This window comes from Esox lucius, chromosome 17 (assembly GCF_011004845.1).
Source record: "Esox lucius isolate fEsoLuc1 chromosome 17, fEsoLuc1.pri, whole genome shotgun sequence".
Lineage (NCBI taxonomy): Eukaryota > Metazoa > Chordata > Actinopteri > Esociformes > Esocidae > Esox > Esox lucius.
This window is the reverse complement of record NC_047585.1, coordinates 16,104,751-16,122,861: the sequence shown is the minus strand read 5'-3', so window position 1 is coordinate 16,122,861 and position 18,111 is coordinate 16,104,751. Positions and strand designations below refer to the sequence as shown.

General features: G+C 43.2%; 1 protein-coding gene across 1 annotated transcript in view; it reads right to left on the bottom strand.

Annotated features, from left to right (window-relative positions):
• Positions 1–938: 938 nt before the first annotated feature.
• Positions 939–18,111, bottom strand: part of cntn3b (contactin 3b) — a 42,641-nt gene continuing 25,468 nt past the window's right edge. The window contains exons 9-23 of the mRNA XM_013138410.3: positions 17,123–17,259; positions 16,453–16,582; positions 15,700–15,850; positions 15,038–15,165; positions 14,300–14,475; positions 12,073–12,190; positions 9,929–10,087; positions 9,666–9,815; positions 9,027–9,097; positions 8,388–8,622; positions 7,895–8,004; positions 6,319–6,505; positions 6,054–6,166; positions 4,914–5,079; positions 939–4,359 (exon numbers count right to left, since the gene is read on the bottom strand). Coding sequence (XP_012993864.2) covers positions 4,253–4,359; positions 4,914–5,079; positions 6,054–6,166; positions 6,319–6,505; positions 7,895–8,004; positions 8,388–8,622; positions 9,027–9,097; positions 9,666–9,815; positions 9,929–10,087; positions 12,073–12,190; positions 14,300–14,475; positions 15,038–15,165; positions 15,700–15,850; positions 16,453–16,582; positions 17,123–17,259 — 2,138 coding nt within the window. The 3' untranslated portion in view covers positions 939–4,252. The remainder of the gene's footprint in view (positions 4,360–4,913; positions 5,080–6,053; positions 6,167–6,318; positions 6,506–7,894; positions 8,005–8,387; positions 8,623–9,026; positions 9,098–9,665; positions 9,816–9,928; positions 10,088–12,072; positions 12,191–14,299; positions 14,476–15,037; positions 15,166–15,699; positions 15,851–16,452; positions 16,583–17,122; positions 17,260–18,111) is intronic.

Genomic DNA, 18,111 nt, shown 5'->3' with positions numbered 1-18,111 from the left:
GGTGTCACATCTGACCCCAAATCCGCAGGTACCAGTACAGACTTGTGGTTGCGATGGTTTGTGATATACAGCCACGCTCACAGGATCACACTGCTTGGCCTTCAGACGGCAGGCCTGTATAAAACCAACTAGTGAAGTGTTGCACAGTGTCAGTGGTCATGGGCAGCATGGCCATATAGACGAGGTGCTTCTTATACCGTAAGCGTTTAGATATCCACGACCTTTGAATTGTTTGAATATTTTTGACTGTAATGCGATAAGTGATTTCAAATAAAGTATTCAAAGTGTGTGTGTGCGTGCACTGAGCTAGTTAATAAGGGCAGCAGTGAAAGCTCTTGAATGCTGTAGTCCCTTTCTGATGCTGGAAAGTGATTCCATACAGAAGCACTACTTTGTTCTACAAACTGCTATGGTACAAAAAGTAATCCTATTTGGATCCCACTGACTAAAAAGCCTTGCTTATCGTTGACATGTGAATCCCTGGACCACAGCTTCCCTAAGACTTATTGAATTTTGCAATCCCTGAATTAGATTACATGAGGGAACCGCCTTCAACCAAATTAGGCATTGCTATGTGTTACCCATCCATGTTAAAAAAAACATTGGATAATACAGCACTTATAGTACATATCGGTAATTCTATCACCCCTGTTTGAAATTATGCCAAGTCTTCAAATTGATTTAAAATGGCTGTGTTAACAATACTCTCAGATTGGGTCAGATTTCTGAAGATGATCAAATGGGTGCGAAATCCAAGCACGCCTGGTGTTTTTTCACACTAGGTGCTATGTTATTCATACTATGACAAATATTAAAAGGTCAAATAATGCTGGAAAACCTTTAACTGTCTTTTGAGAAAGTTTAAAAGACCATACTGTCAGTCACATACAGAGTCTCAGAAAATAAGGGAATATTGAAAGCAAACAACTTGCTGCAGTAAACGTTTTATTAAGTTACAGTTTTAGAAAAATCAACACAAACCCACAAAACAATAATTCACATGCACATTTTTAGTATACCAGACAAAACAGTTACTTTTCAATATGAAAACACAGTTCTACAGGTCAGATATCTCATGGAGATCATGGATTAATACATCAGTATTAAAATCAAGGGTCACAAGTCATATAAAATATCAGTAGGCTGTCTTTGTAGGCCGGCTTTAAAAATATACGCAAGCTATTTACATTAGACCGAGCACACCTGTCAGGAGAAAAGCGCTATCTTTGAGTAACAAAATCAGTGTTTATCATGACAAGTTGTATCATCTAAAATCAAACTCAGTAGATCTGATGGTTCCCGTCGTTTTCTCAGATTGCATTTAGGGATAATCACAAGAAAGTTACAGCATTTTCCCTCTATTTTACAGCCAGCAGGGTGTACATCACAAGGAACAAGTACTTAACTGAACTATAGATGGATAAATGACCGGATCATCTGACTGAGTTTGATGATGGACTAATGTGCAAATCCACATACTCTATGACTGAGTGATGTGTACTGGTATTAAACCTAGAAGTGCACAGAAATAATGACCCAGAGATGAGTATGGGGAAAAGGATAAGGTCTATAAGTTACACTATTTGGATTATAAACTGTTATAATGTTTTATCCTCAACAGTTTTTGACATTGCACTGTACTTTTTTTCCTTTTTACAGTAGTATTATTACACAGGCTTAGTCCCCAGACATTTTGACATCTAAAAAGCCATTGCTCATCAGTTAGACAAAAAGAAAAGGCAATCACTGCTGTATCAATGTATTTCTTCGGCGTTGGATGAGAGGAGTCCTTTGAAAAACGAGCTTAAGATTCAAAAAGACATTACAACAAAGGAACATGAGCAAATCCCTCCCCACCACGTCATGACCTTTTACAATGAATAAAAGGCTATTCAGTTCATATATCAGTAATGGAATGTATAAATGTGGAGCTTTCAGAAATGTACTTGAAACTGATGGGTGGTGGGGGGGTACGAAAAACACAAGTTGGGTACAAAGTAGCTTTTACACATAAACCCCCCCACCCCACAAACTCTATTTTACATTGTGTTCTCATGATTTTGACCCGTCTCCCCTGGATTACTCAGAAAACAGACCAACAGACGGACAAAGGGAGAGAGGACATCTCAGACTGTACCCAACGAAAAAACATGCGCAACAGGAAGCCCTGGCATCAGTCAATCAGGCGGCTGAATTGTGACAGCTGCAATAATGGGGCAGGAAAATCAATATCCCATTGACTGGGCTGCAGCGGTCTAATCAACGAGCACAGGCCTTTATGAAACCACTGAACGAGCAGATAGGACAGGCTGATTGCGTCCGATATTCGGGCTTTACGGGCCTCTTGGGCCTTCACACCGGTTCTGGTGGCTGAGCAGGGACACGGTCACCTTGGATCATTTCCTTGTGCTTTCGTTTGACTTTGGGAAATGTAAACGCAGGCATCGGGGACCGTCTCACAACAGCCTAATTGTAGCTCAGCCATCCCTAATGAGACCCAAGTTCAGTAAAGGCACAGTTCTTTATAGCAGTAATCGACTGTTTACTCCAGTTTCTAAACTTACAGCAGTACCCCCCAGAATGATGGCTCACGATGGAGGACCCATCGGACAATTACATGACCTGGAACCAGTTTCTGATTGAAGTCTTACAGTTATAGTTCCCTAGTCTAGCAGCTTAGGATTGACTTCATAGTGTGCGGAGAGGGACATTAAGACAGCAGCCCACCTTTCCCTTAATTCCCGGTCAAGCTCCTTTAAAAGAGCATCGTTTGTACTTTGATGCTTTAAAATCTGCTAAATTATGCTGCAGATCCAATCAAACACTGAATATGCACGGGATCTCTCATGACCAAAAATTAGTAGATCAAATGTCCACACTACAGATCCATTCCTCCTGTATTCCCCTTGTTTTTTTTTTATATGGTCTAAGAATGTATCTGTAGAACTTTCGTCATCAATCCATTTCTATTAATGGGGTTTACATTTTGCCAGTCTGTCACCTTTCTCACTCTTGCTAACATATTCCCAACAACAGATACAGAAGAAATTGATTTGTCCCACACTTTGAAATATGAAAGCTGCTGTATGCATGTGCAGTGAAGGCACTGATTTACTATGTAATCATATATGCTTCATATAGATTTTGCAGACTGTTGATCGGAGTTCTAGATAATCAGTAAGGTCATAAATGACAGACGTGTTTAGCGTATACCTATTTGAATTTGGAGGTAGTTTGAGTAAGAACATTTCTAGTCCAATTTGCTTGACACAGTAACACCACATGATTTCTCAGGGATCTCAGCATTTCACTGGGCGCAGTGTGATGTGAATCAATTATTTAGAGGAGCATGAAATACAGAAGAACAAAATGCCAAGTACCATCAGCTTGTTGTAGAGAGGTGGTCTAAAGCACAAGAGCCAATAGCTCTGTAATAGGCCTAATACTATTTCACTATTCAGAGAGGAGTGGGTTAGAGGCACAGGTGACCAATCTTGTATCCAGCCTTGGTCCTTATGAATAAACACAGCTCAAACACAAAGCATGCAAGGTAAGGGTCTAACTGCAGTCAAAAAATTGCTTGAATTTTACGATCCAAACGGTTAATTACGTAAAACTGTTTTTATCTGATGTTACAATAAGTCTGGGAATGTTGTCAGTTACATAACTTAAAAATTGTTCTTCTTCTTGAACGTTTTAGAATAATAATCCAATATGCCATTTACAGTTAGCGTTGTCAAAGGACATCCAATCCAATTAAACCAAAACCAATTTATCCATTAAGCAGCTGATCCTACAATTCTAAGAACATACCTCCATTTGGTAAAACCATTTCTAAAACCGGAAACTCAAGAAATGAATTAAACTAAAGACAACTAAATATTTTTTGTCAACTACTTTGGTATGCAAATGATTTTAAGGCGTTAGTATTCTTCAAGGATCCTTGTCAACTACATATCCACCGCTACTCCCAAATGGAGTGTATTCCGTTGGTAAAAAAAACACTTCCGAAAGGTTTTCACTGCATGACAGCACTTATGACATGAGAAGAAATACTGTAAAATATCATGCACACAAATTCACGTTTTCTATCAGACCGTCACGTAAATCCTCAACACACGGCCCCCTTCTGTATTCCTGTTCTGTCCAGCACTTCCGATGAGGGTGGCACCCGCCCCTGCCTCCAAATGAGGCCGAATGCAGGAGCAGGCTGCTGGAGGAGGAGAGCCGGTAGGAGGTCTGTGACCAGACATCACCAGGAGGGGCTGAGGACGACCAGAGCGCCGATGAGGACCGCAGGGAAATGAGTCAGCGACCACGGACTGAAACGAGACGCTCCCGAACCGCGAGCGCCCATGCCTGAAACCGAAAACCAGCAGTCAGAGAAGCTCTGCAGGAATTTTAAATACCACTTTTCAAAAAGAGCAAAAAAGCGGGGCACTTTTTTTTTTTGTCTCTATCTGTTATCTGTAATTTTCTGACAAGTCATCGTAAATCAAAGGGTAACCGTGAGTTACATAGTGCTCTCCCTATCTCTGTTATTAATGGCTTTCAACAGGATAGGCCATTAAAATATACCAAGATGATAAGGTTTATATCACATCCTAGAGCAGATCTCTTTAGAGAAAACTGAACCGCGTTTCAATTTTGCACAGCCTAGGGATTGTACTATTTTCTATGCTGCAGAGCTGTACATACAGTCAATAAGGAATTATAACCTGATGGCAGAGATGGATTGCAACGCACATGAATTTCTAAAAAGGTTGCATTTCTTTCACCCGAAAGAAGTCTATTACACATGGTTGGAGAGGGGCGAAACAAGGCCAATATCTTTTTCTATTTGGCTGATTGAATCGTCACGAAAGCTTTATCAGTGGACACAGAAAAGAGCTGAGAAGGAATGGCAAGCGTACTTAATTTCTGGATGTGGATGGGTTCGCTGCCTACACCTTCACCACCCTCACTCAGGGCCTTGATCTGGATCAAGTAGTTGTCGTCGGGAGACAGGGTCAGCTCCATAGTGGTTTTGTTGGTCACAATATTGTTTATGTCATTATACCGGTGTCTTCTTAACAGTACCTAGAAACAGGTCATGCCAAACAGGACTACAGTGAATTTATGAAACACATGACCTTCATATGAAATAGTCATCAAAATGAGCAGGGATGAGTGATGAACAAGTTAAACAAGTTTATTCATCATACTACTTTTGAGTACATTTGGAAAATGAGGGTTCCAAAACCCTTTTGGCCTATGACCTGATTATCACATTATATCTAAATGTTTGCAACCCCACCAAGTAAAAAAGTTATCTACTATACAACTAAGGTTTCATTTTTTTATGATCTTCTGTGTTCAAATGAACATTATCAAAGATGATATTCTTTCTACCCCAGTCTGATTTACAGCCTGGTCCACTCTGTTCTTACGGATTCTGAAATAAAACGAAGAAACTCACACGTTTTTGAGTGTCTAATCAATCACCCTTACTCTAAAACCAATGGATGCTATACCACTCAACCCATTGATCTATATCCAGGATGCATCATTGTATCTCATATGAAAGTTGGGTTTGTATGTATGAAGAGAGCAGCATTCTCTTCTGTTGATTTATAAAGCACTCGTGCAGAAATTCTAGCATATCTCATTTCAATTATCAATGTTACGACAAAGTACTACAAGAGAACGAAAGATTGGGCAGTAGTGGATATGTCATAGGAAGGCTATCAATACAATTATTAGTACCCAGAAGAAGTGGAAATGAAAAATGTCGGCTTTTGACATGAAGTTGTGTGATTGCTTGTTGAAATGTTTCACTACGTTTTTGTTTGAATTGTTTCCTCAGAAAATGGCTTCTCAATCAGTTTTCCCTGATTAAAGTTAGGAAACAAAGAGCCACATCTGTAAGCAGAAATAATAATATATTAAAAATGTGCAGGCTACTGGAAGTTCATCTAATCCTGGTTCTATGAACAAAGCGCCATTTTTTGTTTATTAATTTCTTTGGTGACCCCATTTGGATAGAAACCAAGCCATAGTGACATGAGACTTACGAGATAACCAATGACCTCTGCCTCTGTCTCCATGGCTGCGACAGGATCCCAGTGCAGAGTGAGCAGAGAGCCAATCAGGGTCCACTCTACGTTCAGAGGAGGCTGGCTTGGTGCTGAGAGGGAGTAGTGATGAGGAAATACAGAGGAAAATAAAGACTTTCATCTAACATGCTTTATTTTATTTGTTTACGTTCCCTCTGCATTTTGAAAATAAGCTGAATCTAATCCCCCCCCCCCTCAAACCCCTGACGAGATTGAGACTTACGTGGCTTTTTGGTGGTGGCGTTGATAGGTGTAGACTGTGGTCCTGTCCCCGCAGTGTTAAAGGCACACACAGCCAGGTAATACTGTGTGTTAGCTTTCAGTCCGGTCACATTGACCGCCGAATAGTTCCCAGAGATTCTCACTTTGCCGACTGTGTCAGGCTTGGTGTCATCTTCCCAATACACCACCTGTTTACCAATGGCATAAATAAATGTATTGAGATATTGGACAGGAGCAATTAAATCCTAGCCAAGGGGACTTATATACACTCTCACAAGGGATTCCCTTCATCACGTTATTAGAACATGTTCCTCATCTTTCAAATGGTAATGCCATTTGCAGTGTACTAGGGGACCTGCTACCCAATGAATAATACATTTTTCAATATCCGGGTCCTCAAGTGCTGATAAGCCATCTTTTTTATCCCCAGGGTCGTTCTACAAAGGCATGCAAAATAACCACAAAAAGGTCAAATCAGGGCACGTATAGGTTTTTGTCTCACAATATGTTTCCTATCCCTAGTTTTTGTTCAGTGCAATACAAATTACAATCCAAAACAAATGTGTAATTTCAATGATTAACAGACGGTTTCTGTACTTGGACATAGACGCGTCTGGCTACAGGACTGAAGAATAGTGGTCTATTTAACACTAGACAATTTGTTTAATTACTTTCCTTAAGGGTATTAACTTTTAATTAGCGGTGCAGGTGAAGAGCTATTTGATAATGCAAATGAAATAATCCAATGCTAGTTAAGGGTCATGCACAATATTAATGTCTCTGGCTTCAACTGACATAAGTTGAGTCTATAAATAATTAAAAATGCACCCATACATGTGTGGTATGAGCTGTTATGCTCATTCCACAAATGTTAAGAAAATTAAGCAGTAATATATAATATTCATTTTTGGATACAAATGTGTAGAAATACTCTCCATAATGAAGATGATTAATGAAAAATTACAATGTGCCTAACATCTTGGACATATCATGCCTGTTTGGCTACAAATGCTTATCACTTTCGGATTCATATGACCTCCAATGTGCCTACAACCTCTAAGGCTTAAGATGCATACCAACAGCTTTCCCCCTTAAAAGCTCCTCTCTCTCAAATCCTTTGCTGGTGACATGATAGCACTATTGTATCCACACAATATAGCCAGTGCCATGGCAACCAAGGGTTTTGTGCCGAGGGGCAAGGGTGAGAAGGATAGAAAGAGCACAGTGAAAAAAAATGTGACACTCTCCTTGTATTCTTAAATGGGAGGATAATAGCTTTTCTCATCAGGTTTCTCATGCAGCCGGTGGTGGTCTTTAGAGCAGCTGTGTCTAAGCAACAATGTTACATATACGCAGGTAACAGCAAGAGAAGTCAACACATTTGACGCTACATAATGTGATATCATATTCACTAAAACGGTACAGTACACAGCCCTCCAGGGAGCATAACTGTCAGAAAATAGTTTAATGAAAAGCTACCGATTTACATATAAACACCGTGAATGGCATCAATGTGGTTTTTTTTGCTTGTATTTTATTTTTTTTTAGGTGGAGGGAGAACAGGGAGAAAATCTTACCTCATAACCAAGCACTCTTTCGGGGGTGGCAGGGAAGGCCGCCCAGATCACTTCAATTTGTGCTGCAGACACACTCCTGCCCCAAACGCTCTTAGGAGCCTCACTGGGGACTAAGGAAACAGAGCTGGTGAGAACCCCAACAGACTCATTCAACGCCATCAAACACATTAATAGGAAGCCGAGGAAGGCAGAGAATAGACCCGTAGTTTCACTGGAGAGAGGTTTTTGCCTCGGCTTGGTTTTAATGGGATCTGTGACTGACATGAGGGAAGACTATCTACACGGCTAACTCAATTAACACAGTACCTCACTGACAGCACAGTGTGGTAAGTGTCTGCCAGGATTTCCTGTAATCTACCTCAGCAATAACTACAATTGCGTTGATGTAGCCGGCTTGGGGGGGGGGGGCATCCGAACCAACTTATTTCATCATTACTATTCAAGGTCGCACCTCCGCAATAAAAAAAAGTTTGATCCCACTGGCTGCCATTACCTTCCTCTGCTGAGAACACAGTGGCTATAGAACTGAAGGGCCCCTCCCCACGGTTGTTGTAGGCCCCGACCTTCACATGGAACGGAGAGAAGGGGGGGATGGTGTCATTGCGGAAGATGTACTGGGCCACCCCCGGTGTGGAGATGACAGCTCGCGTCCAGGTGACGGCGCCCAGCGGCCGGAAGGCAATGATGTAACCGAAGCCCTCGCCGTTCTGCAGTTCCTCAGGCACGGGCTGGGAGCGAAACACAAAACTATAGTGATATTAAAACGCATACAGGCAAAGACACTGGCGCCCCTATCTTTGTCCTCAAACACTCGCCAAAGAGATCTTCAGAACTGGCTGCAAATGATTAGATTTGAGATTTCTCTACCCCCCACCCGAACCCCCACCCGAACCCACAGATCCCTTTCTCTGTTCATTTGCGCGTAATTACGGATGAAGTGGGCTTCCAAGAAATAATATCTGTCCCTGAGTTGAATCATGTTGGATGGGAAAAATGGCTCTCCAAGGCCAGCCCAGGAGGGAGGGTCTGGCACTGGCGCAGATCATAAAATTGCTCCATTCAATTCTGCACAATTAAGCAAAACCATTACACGGCTATGGAGAGAACAGTAAAAACCTGACAGATGACTTACCTCCCATGTTATCACTAATTCAGATTTTGTGCCGCCTCCGCCTCCGACATCAGTGGGAGCCGTATCAGGCACTGTGAGGCAAAGCCCAGAAGAGAGCAATTATAAGACAGTTAACAGAGCTGAACTACAGGTCTATATGTCTGGCCTCATGACCCGGCCTTGAAACGCATTCACAATATTGTTTTCTATTTCACACTCCACAAACCTCTCCCCCGATACTAGCAACCTGACGTGTTTTCAGTGTATCGTCCCACTCAAATGCCAAGTGTCCCGACAAATAAACAACTTTCAGTTTTATTTCGCTTTTAGGGTTGAACTATTCTGTTGCGCGGCGCCAGGGCTGACGCGCGAGCAGAACGAGGAATTTGTGGCCCGCTCGCGCGCGTCCCGGCGTGCATGTGCCATCCTGAAGTAAATGGTCTGTCGCGTTTAATCTGTCACATCAGTAACTCTTTCAAGCAGTGGTTAATGTCAGATGCCAGAGGTCTGCCTTTGCATGTGTGCACGTTTGCGCGTGTGTATGTGTGTATGCAGCGTGTGCGCGTTCTCATCAGCGCGGCCTGTGCGCGTGTATGCGGCGTGGGCGCGTTCTCATCAGCGCGGCCTGTTTTAGGGAGGGCGCGCTGGGGCAACACTCACTGGCGTCCTCGGTCCTGGTTTTGGCGGAGGCCGGACTGGGCTCGCCCACGCCCACGCCGTTTCGGGCCACCACCCGGAACTCATACTCCACCCAGGCGTTCAGGCCCACCACGGTGGCCGTCAGCGTGTTGCCGTTGATCACCTCGGGAACTGGGGCGGGGAAAGCAGAGAGTTTGACAACGGTCAAGGCGCGGATGCCGGTAAGCGTGGCTTAAGTTGTGTCCTCTTCCCCTCTGTCTGTTGGGGGGGGGGGGCTTAGCTACCTGTGTCCACAGCCTGCCATCCAACGGTGAAGGGTGTCCGGGCCTGGATGATGTAGCCCGTGATGGGGCTGCCGTTGTCCCTGCCTGGGCTCCAGGAGAGCTGGGCCGTGCTGTCTGTGATCTCCTCCACCGCTACGGCGTCCGGTGGCCCGGGGGGACCTGACTCAATCAGACGAACAGCAAGGTGAGCCATCGCGCCCAACCCCCCCCCCCCTCCCAGTTCCCCACTCATCATCCTCCTGCCTTCCCTGCTACATATCAAGGCCATCCCACTCCGTCTAATTAAGGGGCTGAGTCCTTGGTCTGGCTTCACAAGGATCTTTAATTAAGACGTGTGATATACGAGGCTGAGGAGTGATTAAAACAGGATCACAAACACGGGACAGGGACATTAGAGGGGGCGATTTTTGAAGCATTTGTGTTCGAACGATGGACAGTGTGAGTGAAAAGGGAGAGGGTGAGATAGAGGCTGAGCACAGAGGAGACTGTGTCCAGGGTGTACATTGCAACGGTGGTCGTGTGCCGCAGTCTTGTTGTCCGCTCCACCGTTTCATTATTCTGAGGCTTCAATGTTAGTTTTTTTTGGTGTGTGTGTGTTGTTGTTGCCGATGTGTAAATGAGCCAATTAAAGCCCTTCTCTGTAATAAACAATGGCTTTCCAAAACACCTGGGACAGCTATTACAGAGGATGACATGAACACCAATGTAATTCACTAGAACCTACAATGACGATGTACAGCACAATGCACCATACCAGCTACTTATCAACTGGCGCTCTAGGAGCTCCCGTCACAAATGAACCGCTGTCACTAGGTCGTCATTTATTAATTCACCCATGGCCAGGGTTTCCCTCTTTTTGTACTAACAGTGGCACTATGCCGCTGCTAAATTGAATATTTTGATGAAATATGTTTTTTTCCAAGCTGAAAAAACGTTCGGAGTATCAAGCTAGCAAGTGAGGTCAGAGAAACATAACTGCCTGTGTTTGTGGACAAGCCTGTTTGTGTTGAACTGCTAGTAAGTGGCTGTCACATTGATATAAAGAAGGTAGCCATCGTCTGAGCGACAACCAAAAGGTAAGAAGCTAGCTAATTAACTGTCAAAACTTGATAGCTACAATCAGTACATTGGATTAGCGTCATGAAGGCAACATTAGAGATTTGGCAGCAACAATGAGACCTCCAATTTTCATATTTTGCCTTCAAAATAAAAGCATTCGGTGTGTATATACTATTGAGTGCCGCAATGAATGCATTGTAAGAAATACTAGCAACACACTATACTGTACATGGAATTCATATTGCCTCATTAGTAAGTAGCTAGTGGCGTTTATTAGGAGTCTGGGAGGCTATTCATGAACAGTTTTAGAGAATGGTTATTTGAGGAGGAGTACTTATTATCAGGTTTATTATTAGGGAATGATGTTAAGACAGTATTGTCAAATAATCTTAAGAAAATTAAGTTGACAAGCAAGAGAGACTGGTGTAGATGGAGGAGGTTTTAGCATTTCATGCATCAAGACTTTTGTGTCGTTGATGCCGGCGTGTGGGCCTGCAACCCCCCACCAATGTTTGGGAAAGAAGTAGGGGAACACTGCATCCCAGATATTGTCTTACAGTTGTAAAAAAAGTTGTCTCCATGCCATGCAGAACATTGTATAAAGTGTATTATGTATATGATACACATGTATATTTCTCTACATGGGTCTCACCAAACAATGAATACATTTGCCATTTAGTCATCTAGCAGACTTATCCAGAACGACATCCAGTTAGTACATCCTATTTGGGATAATGGTTCAGGTAGGTTCAGGTAGGTAGCTTGGCAGCCAGTTTAATTATACAATATTTTTTAAAGGCCCATAAAATGAAGCACGCCATCTAGATTCCAATTTCACCTCCAATTTATTGCATCCTTTTAATTCTGTCAGTGCTCACCAGATTTTTCATTGAAAGCTCCAAGGTCAAACAATCACATATGGCACTACACTGTGTGTATTCTGACTGTCAACCATTTCTAAAGAAGCTAAAATGTCATTACAGATCACGAATTAGCCCTTGTACAAATGTGAATGTCACTGCCATAGAGAACTGCACCTGAATTCCACAGGGCACCGTCACAACCTTAACAGTTGGTTCCCTTACCTTTAACGACCAAGATGGCCGAAGCAGACAAGGTCTCCACGTCGGTGTTGATAACGCAGACATACTTGCCACCGTGATTTAGCTGGATGTTACGAATCATCAGATCTCCAGTAACGCTCTACAAAGGAAAGAGACAACACGTGTGTATATCAGGTGTAAGACCGAGAAATCCAAAGGAAAATATAGTCCCTGAAGTGTCTCGTCAATTTTTTCGGAAGAATTGGCCGTGTGATCCAAACTTTAGGTTGACTAATGCACAGGTATTACAGCAGAGCAACAGGGAGCGCGGTTATCTTCCTTTTCTTACCAAGTGCGACTGTATCTTTAACATTAAGGAAGCTCTGTGCGCGGAGCTGCCTGTGATCCCCTCAGGCCACCGAGTTGTGTGACACAGTGAAAACCAGCCAGAACGTCAGCTGTGTTCAAAACAAACAACCCTGTCGGCTACCCTTCAGGCACCGCGTGCTCCTCGACTCAGCCTCGCACAGGACCCACAACGCAAACACACGCCGGCTAATTGGCAAGATGATCCTAATTATTCCATAATTACATAAGCCGGGATGGATGAGAAATTAGCACGACTCGCAGGCTAAAAGCTAATATTGTTCTAAATAAAACAGTGTGCTCTTTTGATGCCGTGGGGAATGTAAAGCGAATAGAGTGCTGGAGAAACCTAAAGATGAGCGAGACGTGATAATGGCTTCAGTTTATTTTCCCATCTGCCATGAAGGCTTAAGAACAGTTACATAAGTTCATGTGGAATAACATGTAAATGTTTTAATATCTCAAAGTGAGCGATATGGGATCATCTTCATCGCCAGTTAAGTATTAAGCACATAACAAGGCTAGACATCAGTGTATCTGAGGACTGTAAAAATCCAGAGCCAGTGTTCATTTGGGGAAGTGGTCTGTCACACATGCACAGCATGTCATCCTTTAGGACTCTTTTTAAAATAGAGTGCGCTTGTCTGGAGATGATTCACCGGAGGGCTAGCCAGGTTAGACACACTCAAGTCACGCCAGATTTCATCAACTCGCTGGGTAGTGACCACGGCTTGGCTGCAATTGGGCATGAACGCCCCGAGGATCCTCACCTCTCGGAGGCAAAGACGAGTGTACCAGAGCGGCACTTATTCACGGCTGAGGGACGGCATGGCGCTCCTCGCCTCTGACAGGCTAACGTGCTCTGCCGTTTCTGCCTCCGACACGCCAGCCAGCAGATGTCTGACTGGAGCGCGATGGGTTAAATCCCATGCCTTGGCAGGCAGGACATTATGAGGCAGATCTGGTTTAATTATGTTAATTAATTCATCAGAAGCTGTTGAGAGGAACTGGTAATCTCCCTGGGTGCGGGGATCTGGAATCTGTGAAAACTGTATCTCATTATGAGTGTCCACATGTCAATGTCATTTGTAATTGCAATTTGTCTATCCATGCAGGAATGAACTTAGCATGACCACGACATGGGAGGAGTTCATCTCTGATACCAACCTCAACTTTGTCAGCTATTTCAGTAGAGAACATTGGGTGAAGAATGAATCCATAAAAAAGCGAAATTAAGATATATTCACTAAAACAAAAGCTGAACAAAATGACTGTGCTCATCGATCAAAAATAATACATATTTTGGTAAAAAGAGTAGTGTCTTATCATTATTTCAAGAAATTAGGAATTCAAATGAAAATGTTATTGGTGCCAAGGCTTGCCCTTGGTTAATGCTGTCAAACTCATTATGAAATTATTTCGGGGCACAAGATTCAGAAATAGGTATGCAAATTCAATTACAGCAAAGAGAGATTATAGCAAAATGTTCTCCCTTGAGGTGGAGAAATTAGAAGTTGGAAGGATGAAAAGTAAAAAGACCTTTATTTAATCAGTCTGCTTTCACCATTGAAAGAGTTCATGAAATACTGTGTCTTTTCACCTTTATATTGTCTTCCGGAAAACACTGCAATTCATACATGCTGTCCAATAGAAAGGGAGCCGGAAGATAAACGACAGTCCTCAAAAGCACAAACACATGTTGAAACAATGGAATTTAAATACAGCCTTTCGAATCAAAGTCGACCTAACGCGTGACTGTATAGGGCTGTGATAGTTTTTAGGAGGCACTGTGATCAAATGCACGGACAATGTACAGAGCGGTGTTACTCCACATAGTCCACCGCCGTGTGGAACAATTCATCTGAGAAGAGCCTCACAGCGGTTGTCTGTGGTGATGACTCACCCCTCCTACTCTGTCGAAGTGGTCAATGTCCCCGTGGAAGTCTATAAGCTGCCCGTTGAAGGCCCAGGAGAAGGACACATCCAGGGCTGGATCGCTGGTTATCTGGCAGGGCAGCACGATGCTCTCCCCGACAATGATCTCCATGTTAGTGGGCCTCTGGGTGATTCTGGTGGGCTCTGCGCGGACAACGACGGCACAGTACTCGTCACCATGGGTGAGAAACATGCCCCTCAAACCATTGTCGACTAGTACTCCTGGTATCAGTAACGGACAAGGATCATCCGTGCTAAGTGTTGCTTGCTTCTGGCGTTTCACCTCCGAAATATTTTCGGGCCTCGCTAACATTTCTAGCCAACACTTTGCATTTACTTATATTGTACATTTTCAGGGAAAAGTAGTAAGGAGGATCGTGCCAGCAGAAAGCATTCCCCAGTGGTGAGTGTGGAGAATTGGATTCAGTGGAGTAAGGGAGCCTTGTAAGAGAAAGGTCAGGATAATTACATTCCATTAGATTAAGCCACAAATACAAGGAAGAAGTTAACAATGCATAGATAACTGCATCCACCCCCTTATGTCCATAAATAATGACCTCTATTTAATTCTGCCACAATAGCATATTACATTTAGCCACTCTCTCGAATGATACGTCTCTAAATGGCATAAAAAGGAGCGGACTGTGTTAAGAACTTTGGTAAAATTACATGGAAAATAGAAAATACCTTGTAATAACTACCACACCTGTAATGAGAAGCTTTCCCGTGGTGCTGGCAGTCCCAAACTGATTTTTAGCAATGCACGTGTAGCTCCCCGCATCTCTCCTGGTAACGTTGGCAATCTTCAGCGTCCCATTGGGATATAGCGAAATCCTGTGGGATGAGTAACAGACACTCAGCTTTTGCTTGGGTAGAGAATAGAAGAGTCAGGTCTGAATCCAGTCCAAGCGCTAGGTTTCACTATTACCTTCACTTCAACATCACTGAAATGTTTTCTTGTATTCCAGCTGAGGGTAACTGTCATTTTTTAGGGTAACTGTCGTTTTGCAATTTGCTATGAAATTTTTGTCCTTACCCCAATCAAGTCTTGTAATCCATTAGATTGTTAATCTGGATTTTTCTATTTGAACATAATACTAAACCTTACCTAAAGCCTGAATGTATAGGTACTTGCATATACTCAGCATTAAATATGCAAAAATGCTGCCTACTACATTTCCAATCTATATATGCATTTTTTCCAGGGTCATTTTCCATCTCATTTTCTTTTCATTAGCCTTTTCTTTTATTCATCCATTAGCCTTCTCTCCTATTCATCCGCACACATCTGCAAACATTCTAATCACACACACACACCGCATTTTGTGAATAAGAATAGGCCAGAAATCATGCTGGGTTTCACACTACCTCTCGTTCCTCTGCAGGATATCGTTGCCTTTCTTCCATAAACTAATTGCCCGAGGCGAGGCTTGTGGCTTGCACTCCAGAGCCACTTCAGTGCCTGAGCGAGCTTTCAGCAGGGCCTTCAGTGGATTCTTCGAGAAACTGGGGGGCGATGCTAGGGATGACACGGGAATGAATAACGCGAAGAACACAACTTCAACCGACTCCCAGATCAAGTGCCCTGAGTTCAGACTGACTTAGTTCCTGCCTCACCACCCTACCCTTCGGCTCCAATGCACTGATCTCCATAGGAATCGCTCCCAGGCCTCAGCGATGAAGCCATATCTCTCCACCGTAGAGACCATCCTTACTAAACAGTATGGCCTTTGGTCGTCGTTCTGTCATCATCACGTTTTGTCCGCCATCATCTGAGACCCCGGTGTCATTAAATATCAAGACCGAATCGGATTTCTCGTCCAGTCAGTCAGCTAGAACTCATCAAAGCTCTCTAAATAAGTCGATATGTCATCTACATGAGAAAGCCCTCTGATGCCACTGTGCGACGCATTTGTAGTATCAAAATCAATATGATGAAACGATTGAAAAGTAAAATGAGACACTCCATCAAATTCATATTTTCTTCTCAGGAGCCGAAGCGAGGCCGCAGAGTGATTGTTGAAAAGGGCAATGGCAGGTTTCTGGTTTTATCTTTAAGAATATGATCAAACAAACAGCAAGATAGACATACATAAAAAGCAGATAGGAAAGAAATCTTACCTAACACCATTAGCTCGGCGCTGGAATAAATAATGCCATGTTTGTTTTCAGCCACACACTGATACATCCCGGCGTCTGACAGGTTTAATGCCGCTATGGAAAGAGCCCCGTTTTCGATTTGTACCCGGCCCTGTGGATGAGAAAGCAAGACAGATCTGCATATAGTATGTATTGCCGGGCCAGCCTATTATGTCCACAGGCGCAAATGCAATTACTTTTACACTATCAAGAGACGAGCAAGGGAGAGTAAAAATAAAAAGACACTTTACAGCCCTCCATTGCGGTATGTACGCTCAGATTGGGACTAGGATAGGGTGAGGGGGCGTCAACGGGGGGGAGATGCTGACCTGCAACTTCAGTGAAAAGAGAAAAAAAAAAAAAAGCGAAGTTGACAATACCAGTAGACCACTAATAAGCAGTTTATTTCCCATGGCCATCCAGTTGGAAAAGCCACTAAGACAGGTCTGGTTTCTTTTTTTGCTGATGTCTTACTCAGACTGAGTTTTAACCCCATCAGCTGTTCAGACAGGCTGAACCGCGGAGCACCGAGTTGGAGACGCTGATGTGATGTGTTTGTGGGAGAGGTCCCTCAGATCGGGTCCATCACAGCGCAGAATGTTCTGCGCACGTCGGGCCGGGGGATTTAACATGCACCATACACAGTACACACCTCCGTAATTAAGTTGTTCCCGTTCTTCAGCCAGCTGTAGGAGGGCTTGGGCTTCCCATTGGCCTTACACTCCCAGAACAGGTTCTCTTCAATGGACAGGGCCCCATCGATCATCGTCTGGAGCCAGTGGGGTTTAGCTGGAGGAAAGTAAAGAATATGCACATGTCAGAGGCATGGACTTCAAAGACATTACGATGATGATAAAAGCAGAGCCGAGTCAAGGCCGATGTGGGCTGTAAGCTCTGAACTCCAGTGAGTTCCCGCAGTTAGTTTGCGTCATATCGAAAAGTCAACACAACGTCAGCCTCTTTCCAAGGCAACATGCCAAAGAAAATAACAGACCGTTGTAAGATTGAGTCTGTGATTTGGTGGTACGCTGAGCCAGAGAGCATGGGAGAATTGTGTTGACAATGCGGCCTGAGCGGTCTTTCCAACATGCTGGTGGATGTGCAACGTGCTTGCATTGCCATGTGAGTGCTCATTTGGTAATATCCTTTCCAAGCCAGCGATTTATTAGGCCAGTGATAGGTACATTTCAGACAGTAATGGTGGGGGGTTACTACTAGAGCAAAAAATAAGTCGTCTTTAAAAAGTGAGTCTTAAAAAATCTTGTTCATGATTTAAAGGGGATGTTTTGTTTTTTTACACAGGATGTAAATGCAAATAAAACCAATGGGCAGAGAATGTGGCCTACATTGAGTCATTCTTTGTATTGTAACATTAATTCATTCAAATTTGTGTTAAGTCATTTACAGTCACCACTTAGGCAAACAAAAGAAAATATGATTAATTTTAAGCACTAATGTAAAAATACTTACATTTTCATTAAATGTAGGCCTGCATTGTACACCACACAAATGTTACTGGGATTTGCCCCATTGATTTTGTTTATTGGACACTGATGAATCTATAAATGCTCAAAAAGCCACAATAGCATATTGGCTACTGTAATTATAGTGGGTATTCATTGTAAATTCACACCAGAACAT